This window comes from Onychostoma macrolepis, chromosome 02, assembly GCF_012432095.1.
Source record: "Onychostoma macrolepis isolate SWU-2019 chromosome 02, ASM1243209v1, whole genome shotgun sequence".
Classification (NCBI taxonomy): Eukaryota; Metazoa; Chordata; class Actinopteri; order Cypriniformes; family Cyprinidae; genus Onychostoma; species Onychostoma macrolepis.
Genome location: NC_081156.1, coordinates 5243760 through 5259222, shown reverse-complemented (window position 1 = coordinate 5259222; position 15463 = coordinate 5243760). Strand labels below are relative to the sequence as shown.

The 15463-nt window shown below is 34.9% G+C and overlaps 1 protein-coding gene across 1 annotated transcript; it reads right to left on the bottom strand.

The window, feature by feature from the left end:
* Positions 1-2126: 2126 nt before the first annotated feature.
* LOC131554007 (phosphoglucomutase-1-like) lies at positions 2127-15180 on the bottom strand. The gene is made up of 12 exons (XM_058799010.1): positions 14744-15180; positions 12037-12338; positions 10815-10977; positions 9872-10018; positions 9641-9766; positions 7525-7715; positions 7254-7408; positions 7049-7164; positions 5374-5509; positions 5097-5280; positions 4847-4981; positions 2127-2261 (listed from the first exon to the last, which is right to left on the bottom strand). Exons 2-12 carry the CDS (start codon positions 12292-12294, stop codon positions 2172-2174), a joined length of 1701 nt encoding a protein of 566 aa, XP_058654993.1. The 5' UTR covers positions 12295-12338; positions 14744-15180; the 3' UTR covers positions 2127-2171.
* Between the last annotated feature and the right edge of the window lie 283 nt (positions 15181-15463).

Here is a 15463-nt window from a genome sequence, read left to right as displayed (position 1 = left end):
CAATATATGGTGAAAATTCTTATTTGTGTCATATATTCCAATATATTCATATATTCCAAGACGATTTTTTATGACTTTTCATCTAATAATTTTGACTTGTCAATTTGTAGTTTTTATTTCAGTCAAAAATATTTAATTATTGTTTTACAAAATTGTCAATTATGAAATAAGTACAAATTATGACTTCTTTTTCAACTGTTTAGGCCATAATTATCACTATTTCATAATTATGACTACTAATGACTAATCTAAACAAGTTGTAGTTTGTAATTGTGGTGCCACAAGGAGCTGAGATACAATTGGAGAACCTTATACAGGAGTCCATACAAAAGGGAATAGAGCGATATTATGAGTGCCCCTTTATTTCAGAAATGTAAACTATATTTAATTGAAACTAAAACATTTTTCATAATTTTTTGAATAATAACTGAGCTTGTACATAAGTAGAAATGGGTAACACCAACTCACATGTTGCGCTGTGCTTGAACGAGATGATCTGTCTTATTGCCATTTGACCCGACTGCACATCTGTCTCTACAGTTGATGAATTCATCTGAATCTAAAATGAGGAATATCAATGAATTTTGGCAGACCATCTACACATCAGACTTTGCAACTGTTTCATTTATATTTGAGAACATCTCACAAAGTTTGCCTGTTGCAAAGATTGCGAATAAAGCACTAACAGTAGATTTGATGATACTCTCTGTTTATGTACAGTATTCCACTCTTATCACTTTAAATACAGTCATATCAAATCACTTACTTTCGTTTCCCATCAGAAGTTCTGGGTTAGTGGTGGCAATTTTCATCCATATGCTGAGATACCCCTCAAAGGCAATTCCACACACTTGTCTTGTAAAGAAGAGGAGCTGGTTTGTTTACAAAGCCTATATTTTTATGATATCTATTACAAAACTAGACAATAAAATAGTAAAAGTGTCAGAAGATTAGTGGTCTTGCCTCTCCCTTGACTTCAGCCCCACATCTTCAATAGCATTTGTACCTGAACAGGTAAAAAAACCAAAAAAAAAAACAGTTTGAAAGTATTGTCATAATTTGATTTTGTAAATGTTATTTAGTTGTAATGATGTGAAAGGCTTACCCTCCAGCTCCTGGCTGTTCTTCATGACTTGTGTTGATGGAGAGCAGGATAGCAGGTCATAAGCTTCCATTCTTACTTTAAAAGTTTAAAATGAGTGTGAATTAGGCCGTTATATCACAATATACTGTATGTGGCCTTTAACCTGTTGAAAAGTGAGGGAAAGTTTTGTTGATCATGGAAGAGGTTTGTCTGATTACGAGATTGTCAGATTTGTTTTTATCCAGTAATTAATACAAATAGTAATTATATTAAATTAGTAAGTATGTATATTTTTTTCTAAGTTTAGACTTTTTGCTAGTACTGCAATAATCAGGGTTTCTTTTTTACTTTTAGCTACACAGGTTCGATGGGGGGGGGGGGGGGTTGAAAAACATGAAATGTACAAGCTATTAGCCCAATGCCTATATCAGTATATACAAATATATAACTTTCTCTCTCCGAGATAATATTTATTCAGAATTTGCTGCATAAAATAAAAGAGACACAGAGAACCGTGCAATACCAATTAAACAGACATATAATTCATACAGTATCAAATTTATATAACAATATCACGACAAGGTCTAATTTAAGCAAGTTTACCCAACTCTTTTTAAGGACTTAACATCAAAACCCGTAATGAATGAATCATTTGCACTCAATCAGTGCTGGAATAGCACATTTCACTGCTTTATAAAATCAGTAGTTACCTGTCAGTCACAGCTGCGTCTCAATTCACAATTATTTCAGCCAGAATATTACACTGCCACTTCAGATCTGAGCTTGTTTATGAGTGCATGTCGTTGTTGGGCAGCACACTCACGAATGCAACTTTCGTCAGTAGTTGGCTCATGAATATTAATTGCGTCATGGGCACGTTGCTTGGTAACCTTTCCGGAGCGTCAAGTGACGTAATTAATATTCATAAGCTAAGCAATGAGAGCGTGAGAGAGACAAAATGATGCGAGAACGTCTGTACACTTTCTCTCTCTTTGTGATAATGCGAGAAAATGCTGCAGTTATACTTTTCGCTGAAAGCAATGTTTAATACAAATTTTTTTAAATGTAAATATGACATTTAATATAATCATGTAATAACAGTAGGGCCTCTTCGCCCGGTTCTTTCATGTATCTGTGAAAGCTGCAGGGCAATGGTAACGAGCTCCGCCAGCGCCACCTGTGACAGAAAAAAAAACAACTTATTACTCCAAAGTTGTTGTTTTTTTGTTGTTGTTGTTGTTGCTCGTTTTAAATTTTATGCGGTAAAACCAAGCCCTGCTTATTAACAGTGCTGGGTAATCCGTTACTGATTCCATTTACATGACAAAAACTGTAGTTAGTAACGTAATACACTACATTACACATTTTAAGTAGGCCTAACCAAAGTCCCTTTAAGGGTATTCTATAGTCTTTGGCCTAACATAATCAGACTACTTTTTGAAATATATTACTTTTGACCTAACCTGTTTATCATATACCTCATATTTAAGTCGCTTTTAAGCGTCTGCTAAATGACTAAATGTAATGTAATGTAATCACATTGATTTAATTAGGATAATCTTGTATATGATCATATTGATATAAAAATGCAAAAAGAAAGAAAATATATTGCACTCGTAATTAACAACATGAAGTGCAATAAACATTACTTTAAGGTTTCCCAAACTGGGGTTCTTTAAAGGGGTCATATGATGTTGCTAAAAAGAACATTATTTTGTGTATTTGATGTAATGCAATGTGTTTATGCGGTTTAAGGTTCAAAAAACACATTATTTTCCACATACTGTACATTATTGTTGCTCCTCAATGCTCCGCCTTTCTGAAACATGCTTATTTTTACAAAGCTCATCGTTCTGAGAAGCGAGGCGTGCTCTGATTGGCCAGCTATCCAGTGCGTTGTGATTGGCCGAATACCTCAAGATGAGATGGAAATGTTACGCCCCTTAACCTATAGTGATGCCGTGTCCCGTCGCGACGACACAAAAATAATAAAATCCATTACAAACGAGGCATTTGTTGCATCCAGTGGGGACATAATTACTGATTATAATGACTTATACTGTCTTTTTACTAAACATTACCATGTCTGCATTTGTGATCGGAGAAACGACAAACAACAAGCGCTACTCTACACTGCTCAAAACTCGCGTTTGAATAGTCAGTGGCAAATTCTTTAAATATGAAGAGGCAGAAGCACCAGACTGTCCTTGCAAAGTTGGAATTGCCCCACTTTATAGAAACAGTCTTTGAGCAGCTGGCAGGCTACTCTCACAGGTTCAGGAAATAGTCCTCCGTAAAATGCGCTGCACACACTCTAATATTTGGGTTGAACTGTTCTGGAACAGTGTTGTAAATACAACTTAACCACTGATTTCTAGTTGTGTCCTCTTTTAGAAGCCCAAACAAAGTACTTTCACTTTCACAACGAAACACAGCGTCTCCAGGACATGGCGCTGGCGGCAGCAACAATACTACTTATCTGCTTTGTGTGAGAGGAATGTTCTTAGGAAGTCTTTGACTATCTTGGATGATACATCTCACATTTTGTATTTAGAATTTGAACTGCTTCCCTCAGGCAGGCGATATAGAGTGCCTAAGTGGAGGACTGTTAAAGCTTCTAGGTCTTTTGTTTCAAATGCAGTTATGAGTGTAAATGCTTGTTTGAAACAAAGGATAAAGGTGTAACGTGAATTTAACTAGCACATGAGGAATTATTGTAGATGCCCGGGTTTGTGATGTTTTTGTTTTTATAATGTTGTATGTTTTTTGTGAGGTTTTGAAACTGCTTAAATTGCCCTGTAAAGGGACAAATAAAGATATTACTACTACTACAGCGAGAATAAAAGTTACGCCTTCTTTCATTGCGTAAACACTTGGGCGGTGTTATGCAAATCTCCCCACACCTTGACGTAGACGTGGGGGCGTGTCTGAATGAGCCGTTTTAGGAGGGCGTGGTCGAGTCTTAACTTTTATAACGAATATCTCTTTGGTTTTGAGACTTTAGTCTTTGCAACTTCAGGGAACTTATCTATGCACAAACAGCTTGTAACACTCCAAAGAGAAAGGAAAACTTGAAATCGCATCATATGACCCCTTTAAGGAACTGCAGGGGGTTTGTGAGTTTTATGAAAACTAATTATTAATTACATCATAAAAATGTCAAATATAAATAACGACAATCAAAATAAAACACTTACCAAAAAACAAAAACCAAACAAAAAAAAGAAATATTTGTTTACCTGAGGTCATGTAACCATTACCTAACATCAGAGAACCGTGAACATGCAAATGTGTTACTTAATTACTACCTAAAAATCTCAAGTAAATTTATTATATGAAAGAGGTTCAGCTGACAAAATAGTTTGGCAATCGCTGCATTACATATAAACAAGAAATTTGTGCATTTTAATGTGTTTGCGAGACAAAAGCCTTCCAAATGCATAGTAATAGATGGTTAAAAAAAAAAAACACTGAATGATAGTTCAAATAAAAAGTAATGTGTTCATCAGTAGTTGATGCAGTGCTGAAATGTTGGAAAAACACTTCTTAAAAGTTATTTGCTATTGTGTGAGTAATATACAATCAATAAAAAGTAACTGTAGTCTGATTACAAGTATTATGTAAAAATCCAATTAAAAGTACTTCATTTTTGGAATCTGATTACGTAATCCAGATTACATGTAATCAGTTACTACCCAGAACTGCGAATGAAACACAACATTTTAAAAGTATAAGTTCTGTAAGAAATAAATCATAATTTACCTGTGGGTCCCGAAAGAGCTTGTTTATATCTTTCTCATAACTGTCGATATACAGACGAACCGTGGCTCCGAAACTATCGGTCCCACTGAGACGAAAGATAATGCGAGAATCTCCTTTAAAAATGATCCGCAAACCCTACAGGGAATGTTTACATGTTAATAACAGTATCTCTGTGACAAATGCCTGTTTTTTTGCTGTTCTTTTTACTTGTATAATATACTGAATCAACAAAGAGGATCCACTATATTACCTGGTTTCTTGAAATGGTTCCATCCACAGGGTCACTGTACTCAAAATTGTCTGCTGCCTCCACTTGGTATTTCTTTTCCCCCACAGTAAACACTTGCCCAATGAAAGCCCTGTCTGAAATCATCAGCTCCAGATCCAGCATCATCTCCACAGCTGCATCTAAATCCACTTCCTCATAGTCAAATCTGTCAAGTATAAACATGTCGTCAATCTATAATCAAAAGTATGACTAGATTCTAGACTGTATGTGTAAAAGGCATCTTTTGCTGATAGTGCACCTGGTGTAGTAGTTCCTCCCGTAGGTTCTCCAGTGGTCTGTCATAATGTCTTCTACACTTTGTCTCCTCACCGCTAGGATGGACAGCCATGCTAGCACTGCCCAAAGCCCGTCCTTCTCTCGTATATAATCAGATCCTATGGAGAGAAGATCAAATTCGGGGAAAATAAATTCCACTGTTTTAAATGGTTCTTCTGTGGCATTTCTGTGAAAACCCCCTTTTGAAATCTTAGTGTAAAGAACTTTTTTATTTTTAAGTGTATCTTGCTGCACATTCTTGTGTTGGAGTTTCTTCAACTGTTGTCACTTTTATATCCCAAAGGATTAAAATAATAAGAAATATTTTGTTGTATGTAAGTCACTTTAAAACTGAATTGGATGCTCAAAAATCAGTTTATCTATACAATTTAGTGTTTTATACTTGCCCTAGACCCAAACTACTAAATTCCATCATATAAATATGATATATCTATAGCCTATATAATATTTTAAAACTATAATCTAAGCAAAGAATGACACAAATTTTATATTTATAATAAATGTAATAAAAAAGTAACTGTTGTCTGATTAAGAGTATTTTAAAATGTAATATAATCTAATTACAAGTACTTTATTTTTTTAATCTGATTATGTAATGCAGATTACATGTAATCGACAGCACTGCATATATGAAATCTTTAAAGTATAACTTCCATAAGAAATTCGTAATAGTTTCAAATGTTTATTATTGATTTTTTGTTTAATTTTATAATATTTTTAGCTGAAATTTAAACTGTTCCTGTTATTTCCACCTAAACCTCTAATATTTTTTTTTCTTTAGTTTGTTTAGTTTTTTTTTTTTTGATATGGAGGCAATGGTGTTGAGTTGAGTGATGAGCATGAGATGAAATATAAGAAGTTAGAAGCAAAACAACAACAACAAAAAAACAGGTAAATATAATTTGTTAGCAGAATATTTTTTTGTGTGTGTCATTTATTTTTTATCTAGCTGTAATGTTATTTAAAATGCTATTTCAAATTATCTCAACTGAGGGTACATAATATGCTACCTATTTAAATAGTCTTATAAATTAAGGCTCCAAAAGGGCTTTTTTCCCTCCAGTGACGCCACTGAAGAACCATTTTTTGTTCCTTTTCAGTAAACAGTTCTTGTAAAATATCCCTTTTTTCTCATTTGATTCTTTTTGACCGAGGAAATCATTTTCAAAAAGAATCATTTTCTTCTATAAATAACATTTTGTGGAATGTAAAAGTTCCATGGATGTTAAAAGTTCTTCATGGAACTGTAGATGCCAGTAAAGGATCTTTACTTTCAAGAATGTAGCAAGACAAAGACGTTAGGAATTTGATTTGATTTTTTAAACTTTTAAAATCATTTTCATCATTGTGATTTCCACAGAATGTTATAATGTGACTGAAATAGGAATTGAAATTGACCTTAATCATACATCCATAGATACTAGATAGTGAGACTGTGTTTTAAGAGATTTTATTTTCCACAGCACCATAGCTGAAGTGGTCATAGTTGAAGAAGAAAAAAACATTTCAATGAATTTATTTTTGTCTTTATATGACCATACAGTAGATCCTCTTTTTTCTAAATTGCCTAAAATGTCTGGGTTTTAGCTTTGTTTTCCTACTGACATGCTCTCTACAGTCCTAGGTACATTCATTACCTGTGCCAAAACTTTCCTCCCCACACAGCGAGAGACGACCTGCGTCCATCAAGCTCCCAAAATACCTCCATCCGGTTGGGGTCTCATACAGCTGGATCTTGGTGGCTCTGGCCACCCTGGATAAAACAGCAGAGTGAGTGGAGATGCTGCTGGTCCTGTTAAGTGTACATCTACATAGTGTGAAACATTTAGGAGTAATATTCACATGTCCAGAGCGGCACTGGTGGGCATACTCCTAGCAAAGCCTCTTACTCCTGTGTGCTGGAAGTAAGGAATGCAGAAGATATTCGCAGCGATGACGGCAACTGAGTCGGAGGGGTTTACGAAGAAGCCATGCTTCCCCAGGATCATATTACGGTCCTAGAAAGAGAACGTGAGGACAGGGTCAATAAAATGTTATGCTGACTGTCACTTGAGCACGTCTGCTTGGGTCAAAGGTCGTATAGCAACACTGATCTCAATGTCTCAACACCTACACCGTCACCATCAAAAGCAGCTCCGAATTCATACTGTCCGCTCTTCATCGTCTCAACAAGGTCAGCGGCATAGGTCAAGTTGGGGTCTGGGTGGCCACCTCCAAAGTCCTCCAGAGGTAAACAGTTAATGGCTGAATTTGCAGGGGAGCCCAGCTCCTCACACAGGATCTTCTTCACATACGGCCCAGTCACTGCAGAACCAATGGAGGTTCAAAGAGTCAGTGCTGTTAAAGGTGCAGTATGTGATATTGAAATGGTTCAAAATATTGGAGAGTTTTTTCCTCCCGCTCCCTTCTCCTACTGTAAGACTGGATGCTCATGCGGGTTGCCAGATTGAGGACATGCAACAGTAATAAGCGTAACTGACAATGGAAGGTAACAAGCCTTACACAAGTTGTTGAGCTGATTTATTTGCATTTTAATATTCCTCTGGTCATAGAGCTATTTAGTTGTATGTTGAGGCTTTTTAGGTCACATTTTGAATAGTAGAATAATTGAAGGATTTTTTTTTTTTTTTGGAGAAACAGGTATGTGAACTTACCATGTTTCCTATTCATCTGCATACATGATACTTTTATTCTTAAGCAGGGTCAAAAAACTAACTACTAACAGCTTGTGCCAGCGCAAACCCTCTTTAGGCATTAAAAAACTACTGTCATGATTTACTAAAGGCACAGAGTGAAAAATGAGTGCTGAAAAGGTGTGGACACAGTTAGAGCATTTTCATAGATTCAATATGACTAAACTAAGCTAATTTCTATAAAACTTTATTAAACCCTTTATCAAAACATTTATAAACCCTGCAGACATAAGAAATACTGGACCGTTAAAATTCCATTAAAGGAATTACCATAGACGTAAAATCCTTTATTACCCTTGTGAAAAAAAATGCACTTACTTTGATTGAATCTGCACTTCAAATCTATTTCAATCTATAAATATATAAATCTATAAATCAAGTATATTTCAAATAGAAGTGTATAGATATTATATCATATTAATTAAATATAAGGCCAGTTAAATGTATTTAAAGAGAGAACACTTTCAAGACTATGTTTCTTACACTTAAGTATACAATTTATTTTGTTGTGTTTAAGAAGTATGCTTATTTTGATGAAGACTACCATAGTAAATCACATGTAAATGACATATTTAACTACATTGTAAAAAAAAAAAAAATTAAACTATACTAAAATATTAAAGTTAATATGAACTAAATTTCTACTTCATTACAAATAATATTTAAATATTTAATTTAGAATAGTTAGTAGTAAATTGAATATATTAAATATATTTAAATACATGACATACAAGTTTAAACAGAAATTACAACATTAAAATTATATTTTAGTTTACCATAAATGACAGAAGTATTTAAAAAAACAAAAACAAATGCTAAATCAATCACCAAACCTGTGCAAAGTTATATCCAGATCTAAAACTTCTGTCATCATTTATTCACCCTCATGTCATTAAAAACCTATACAACAGATATGAATATAAGAGTGTTGGAGTGAAAACATAATTGGACCCCAATTTTCACTTCAATTAATGAACAAAATATATATAGAGAGACAGATTTTTCAAAACATCTAAATGAAGATAAGTAAATGATGACTATACATTTAACAACCAGGCAAAGCATGTAAACCTAAATCTTTTGTATTAATGCAAGCATACTAATAACTACTTGCAAAGAACACAGCCTACTATTTGTAAGCACAGCAGTTAGTCCACCTAGTCAACTTTACAGCTCAAATAACATGCATGAATGCAGAAGATTCCTTTAATTTCAAGGGGCTCATCGATGTGGGATGGTGTTACTCCTTGAAAGTGGAGAGCTGTGCTGGGTTTTAGTGTTATGTCAGATGGCTCGACTTAATCATTCAGATCACATACATGGAAACTCAAGAAGCGGGCAGCAATGCAAGCCTAAACTCATCCCTATCCAACTGGCACACACAGAAGCATCTTAGTCCATTAAGTAGATGCAGCTGCTATTCTAAATGCTCTTTGCAAAATGTGGGAAATGGTCTTGATGAAGCATTGGCTATGGTGGTAACTCAATGACTGTATCAGTCCATTTCTATCAGTGGAAACAAATACGGTTCCTCACCTCCATGCATGGCATCTAAACGGATTTGTATGTGGTTGTCTCCTGACAGAAGCTCCTTTAGAACAGCGAAATCGAAGATGTTCCTCAGTGAGTTGGCATAGGATTCGACTGGATCCACAATTTCCACTGCCGTGACAGAATATTGACAGGACATGCATCCATTCTGTTCATTGCTCTTAAAATGATGGCATTCTTTTGAATCAACAGCTCAGAAGTTGCAAATGTTGTCACCTGTAAAAGGTTTAAACTTGTTCTCCAGGTCGAAGGACTGCTTGCCGATAGTCCCCAGATCGACTCTGAGTTCAGGACAGACAGCTAACTCCTCTATGGTTCTGCTCAACTGGAAGATTTTGTTTGTGACAGCCTCTGGTGCTGGACCTGTATGGAGGAATTATCAATAACTCAAACAAAACAGTTCATTAAAGCATGTGTTGTAAGACTAGGTCTACTTTATGTTATTTGATCTGTGAAGAAGGTTCAAATTTCACCCCATATATTTTTTTTTTAATTCCTTACATTTATATAAAAATAAATAAATTGCTTGAAGAAAATGAATCTTTTGCTGCTCAAGAAACATTCCTTATTATTATTATTATTTTTTTTTATCAATTATGAAAACAGTTGGGCTGTCTTTGTAGAAGTCTTGAATTTTTTTTCAGGATTTTAGAAAGTTAAAAAGAACAGCATTTATTTGAAATAGAATTTTCAGTAACATTACAAATGTCTTTAACTTTTGATCAGTTTAATGCATTCTTGTTGATTAAAAGTTTCTTTAAAAATCTTTAATGGAAAAAAAAAACTTACTGACTCTAAACTATTATAAATATAGTAAAATATACTGTGGTAGGGTTGATCAATGTGGGCTTTTCAATGACTTAATTTTATTTTACTATTATTTTATTATTTGTGTGTGATGGTTAAAAATGCATTCAATTAAATGTACTGCATTACAGTAATGAGAATCTAATGAAAAGCAACACTGAGAATATTGAGATATATAAATCAACTCTAAAATAAAACGTCATATGAATTGTATAATAGAGTGGAATGTTTTATGATCACAACTTGAGCCTCATTTTAGGTATACATATCTTATTTCTGTCATTGATTTTCGGGTAAAATATGACACCGACATCTTTCCTTCATCTTCATAATCACATGTGAGCCATTTTACCTCCATTAGCGGTATTGAATTTGATGCCGAAGTCTCCGTCAGGTCCTCCAGGGTTGTGACTGGCTGTGAGAATAATGCCACCAATAGCTTTGATCTTCCTGATCACACACGACACAGCTGGGGTCGACATGATGCCATTCTGACCGATCACAACACGACCCACCTGAGAAATTCATCAGTCCACGTTTAATAAAACACCACCTGTAACTGGTCAACATTTTAGGAAATAATATACAGATTTTTATTCATAACTTAATTTTGGTAGTCGACTTTAGACATTTTGCTGACTATAGATAACTTTGCAACTACATGTCAACTAGCAGTCATTAGAGTATTAATAGATTGTCTGTTTAATACCTGTTAACACTTTATTTTGATGGTCCCCCAACAGACATTCTACTAACTATAAGTATCTCTTTAAGTACATGTCAGCTTATTCTACTAACTCTAACCTTGGTTGACATGAAGTTGCAAAGTTGCTCATAGTTAGTAGAATGTATACAGTGGACTATCAAAATAAAGCATTAAAATAAATTTGATCTGGAAATTAGAGAATGTAATAATAAACTCTTTCATTAAAAACAAAAGGTATGTCTAGACTTTCAATTGCATATAACACCATGGAGGCAAAAGCTGAGCACAACTCATGTATCTGCTCTAAAAAGTTCACCAGATCAACAATAGTAACTTCACTGAACATGCTCTTTCCGCCTGTGCCAGATCTAATTGGCAAAATTAGAAATCTATTAAAGACCGTGCCACCATTTGCTTGTAATGTGCCCTAAATATATGTACCCAACAATTGTGTCAAGAATAAATATCTTTTGTGGCAAATTTAGAACTGGAAAGTGGTGTGCAACAAACTAGCTTCATTAAAGCTTCTTCCCTATTTCTTGCCATTAAAATATAGGAATATAAAGTACAATTTACCACAAAAGACACAGTGTAGGTGCAATGATGCATTTGAATGACAGGTGTCTATAAGGTTGGTATGTTGAAATTCCGAAACATATACAGTGTAAAATATTGTTTGTTTTAAATGAAAATATTATTTTATTCTTTCTACTTCAAAATTGAAAATTTCATTCAAAATGTTACTATGTGTTACAATTCGAATTATTTGTGAAATGCAATCATTTCTGAGTGAAAACTGTTTCTACACTGAATTTGTTCAGTGTAGTGGTTCCTCATGAGAAAACATACTGTAAGAATTGCAACTGACCCCATTAGCGGCAGCCATCTGCACTATGACCTGAATGGCAGTCGAATTGAAGTAGCGTCCATCTCCACCCACCACCATAGCGGAGCCCTGCCTGTCTCGCAGGTCGATGGAGGAGAAGATGCATTGAATGAAGTTGTGCAGGTAGTTCTTTTCAGACTGGAAAACATGGGTCTTCTTCCTCAGGCCGTTGGTTCCAGGCCTCTGGTCGAGGTACGGAGAAGTAGGCAAAGTCAGCACTTGCAAGGGACTATCGTTCATTGCTCCAGTCCGTTGAGGAAGAATGAAGGAGAAGCTGTTAGCTCCTCTCAGAGGAGAGAGAGAGAGAGAGAGTGACTGGGACGGGAGGAGAAGGAGGAGAACCTTGTGCCCTTATGGCATTCCCCAGAGTTGGATTGAGGCCTTTAAGGGGCTAAAAATAAACTTGGTAACCATAGACGGCCTCTCACACATGTGCATGGGGATCACTGTCAGACAAGCTCGCCTCCAGAGGCCTGTTGAGGCAGATGCATAAGATGACCAGCGAAGCCTCATTCATGTGCGGTATTTACTCAGCATTTACTCAGAAGCTAAATAGAGCTGATGCTGAGTGAATAAGCCTGGAATGATCTGCCTGTAAATGCTACATGAGTTGTTTTGACATATGCTAAATCTCCCAGGATCATTCAAGATGCGTGGCTAATGAAAAATGTACCAATGTAGCTTGATAACTGGGTGGCGTTTGGGGGTAGTAAGGGGGGTTTGGGTTTTACTGCAGCACCTTTAAAATACTTAAGGAGGAAGTTTCTGTGTTGATGTGTTGATCGTAACAGGTGGTTTAGCTGGCTCCAGAATGAACCGAATAAAAAAAGACCCAGGCTAAGTTCTTACTGCAACAAAACCAGGTCCGTTGGGGAAAGAAAGAAAGAATTTATCAGAGATTATTTATATTTAATACATTTCAGAGACATTTGCAGTGAGCATGCAATACTGCTGCCGCACAAATATCAAAATTTACAAAATATCAAAATTTACCCATCTAGACAGGTGGAGCTGGGGGAGGTAGAGGGTTTCTGACAATGTGCTGCAAGACCCGATTAAAAACAAACACTAAACCAAACTATTTAAATGTTGAGCTGCAAGCAAATCAGCTTATGCCATGTAGTGATGATGTGATTCCTAGCAGACAAGGACCTATCAGATGCTTTTAAAACTGAACTAGATATGTGTCCCCATGACTTACTACTGATTAACAGGATGCTGAAGTTAGTCACATGCTATTGAATTTTATTTATTTCTTCTGAATATCAGCCAACCACACATTTGGATGTGTTACATAAAATAAAGTATAAAATAAATCGGTGACACTTTAGTTTAGGAACCAATTCTCACTGTTAACTAGTTGCTTATTAGTACATATATTACTAGCATATTGGCTGTTTATTAGTACACATAAAGCACATATTAATGTCTTATTCTGCATGACCATATTTTAGATATCTTAACCTGACCCAATACCTAAACTTAACAACTACCTTATTAACAATTAATTAGGATTTTATTGAGGCAAAAGTCATTAATAGTGAGAATTGGTCTACAAACAAAAGCGTGACCAATAAACCTAATTCTGTCTTTTTATGGAAATAAAATATACTTTCACTTTATTAGACTCTCTCCTATTCTCAATTTCCCATTGAGAACTCAGAAATATAAAGAAAAGAAGAATATTGTGTCTGAAAGCTGTGCGCGCCGTCCCCCCTCCCGCACCCTGCCCGGCGGTAATGGTACTGTCCAACCACGAGCGCAAAACACAGAAATGGAGAATAATTAGTCATTTGTATGTTTGTTCAAAAATCATATTCAGACGCAGCATTCATCTAGTTCATTTTGATAGTGCAAATTGAACAAAGCACTGCAAAGCCTTACACGGAGAGTGGTTTCCTATGGTGCGAGAAAGTCAGAGTTGTGAGATATAAACTCGCAATTGCGAGTTTATATCTCAGAATTACGACTTTATATCTCAGAATTCTGAGAAAAAAAGTCAGAATTGCGAGTTCATATCTCAGAATTGTGAGTTTATATCTCAGAATTGCGACTTTATATCTCAGAATTCAGAGAAAAAAAGTCAGAATTGCGAGTTTATATCTCAGAATTCTGAGAAAAAATGTCAGAATTGCGAGTTTATATCTCGCAATTGCGAGAAAAAAAGTCAGAATTGTGAGATAAAAAGTTGCAATTACCTTGTTTTATTTTTTATTCAGTGGCGGAAACGGGCTTCCATAGTATACTGATAGTTTACTAATTAAATACTCGTAGTAGCATTTTTAGTACACTTTGAAGTATAGTCTCAGTAAACTACTAGTTTAGTAGTACGAGTATACTGGAAGTATACTTGTAAGTTTTCTTTAAGTGAACTTTACATCATACTTTAAGTATACTACTATGTCCCTATTTAGGTATTATTTTGTATATATTTTGTTATATGATCTGAACATACAAAACATCAAAAGAAAGAAGAGGGTATCTGCTTGTAAACAAAAAAAATTTATTCTAGCTTCATGCATTCTTTTTTTAAACACTTGAATGTGGGTAAGTTTCATAAATTGAAAATAAAGAAATAAACAACATTTTGAAGAAAAGGCTGGGAAAAAGACTATAAATTGGATTCAGAATGATAATCAAAACGTAGATGGAGTCGATCAACACTCCAAAGCTTGACAGTCATTATTACCTGTTCATTGGTGACATTTTATTCCATAAGGTTACACAGTTCTGATGCTGTTTTATGTCTGATGATCGTGTTAGGTTATATGTGGAAACATCTGTTGTTTCGGTTTCTTCTTCACTTCTGTTTTTTTGGAAATTTTGTACAGAAGATGTGTACTAGTGCCCCCTATAATATAACAATGAAAACACAGATTCTAGGAGCGCAGTATAGCTCAAATTTATTTCGACTTTTTCTAAGTATAAGTCAAGTATACTTAAATGTTATTTTAAGTGTATTTCTGAGAAGTACATAAAAAGTAGACTAAAAGTATACTTTCCTATTTTTAGTTTGAAAGTGTATACTAATATAACACTTGAATAAATTTATTTTTCGTAAGGGTAGGCCTACCGTTTTTCTGCAGATATCAGCATGATAACACATTTAATAATCATTTTATACAAGTTCAGTAAAGCAATAAGTGACTTACATTTTAGACATAATATGGCTTATTTTTGCTCAATTTTGCCAACGAAAATAGTTCCAAACAAAGATCACAGCACTGTTTTGTGTCTCTGAGCAATGGACGGTGTTTACTCATTGAATGAATCGGTTGATAAAAAAAAATTATTCAGTGATTCACTCATTAACACAGTCAAAAGCTTGTTTCTGAATGAATCAGCCGTTTGAATGAATCGGTTGAATCTCAATGACTCACTCATTAACAGTCACTTGCTGCCACCTACT

What these genes read in the sequence shown, in the direction of transcription:
- LOC131554007 (XM_058799010.1), bottom strand. Translation starts at nt 12,294, where the DNA reads ATGAACGATAGTCCCTTGCAAGTGCTGACTTTGCCTACTTCTCCGTAC. An exon ending in AGATGGCTGCCGCTAATGGG is followed by an intron (nt 10,978 to 12,036) that starts GTCAGTTGCAAT and finishes TGAATTTCTCAG; the next exon opens with GTGGGTCGTGTTGTGATCGG. An exon ending in CTGCTTTTGATGGTGACGGT is followed by an intron (nt 7,409 to 7,524) that starts GTAGGTGTTGAG and finishes TTCTCTTTCTAG; the next exon opens with GACCGTAATATGATCCTGGG.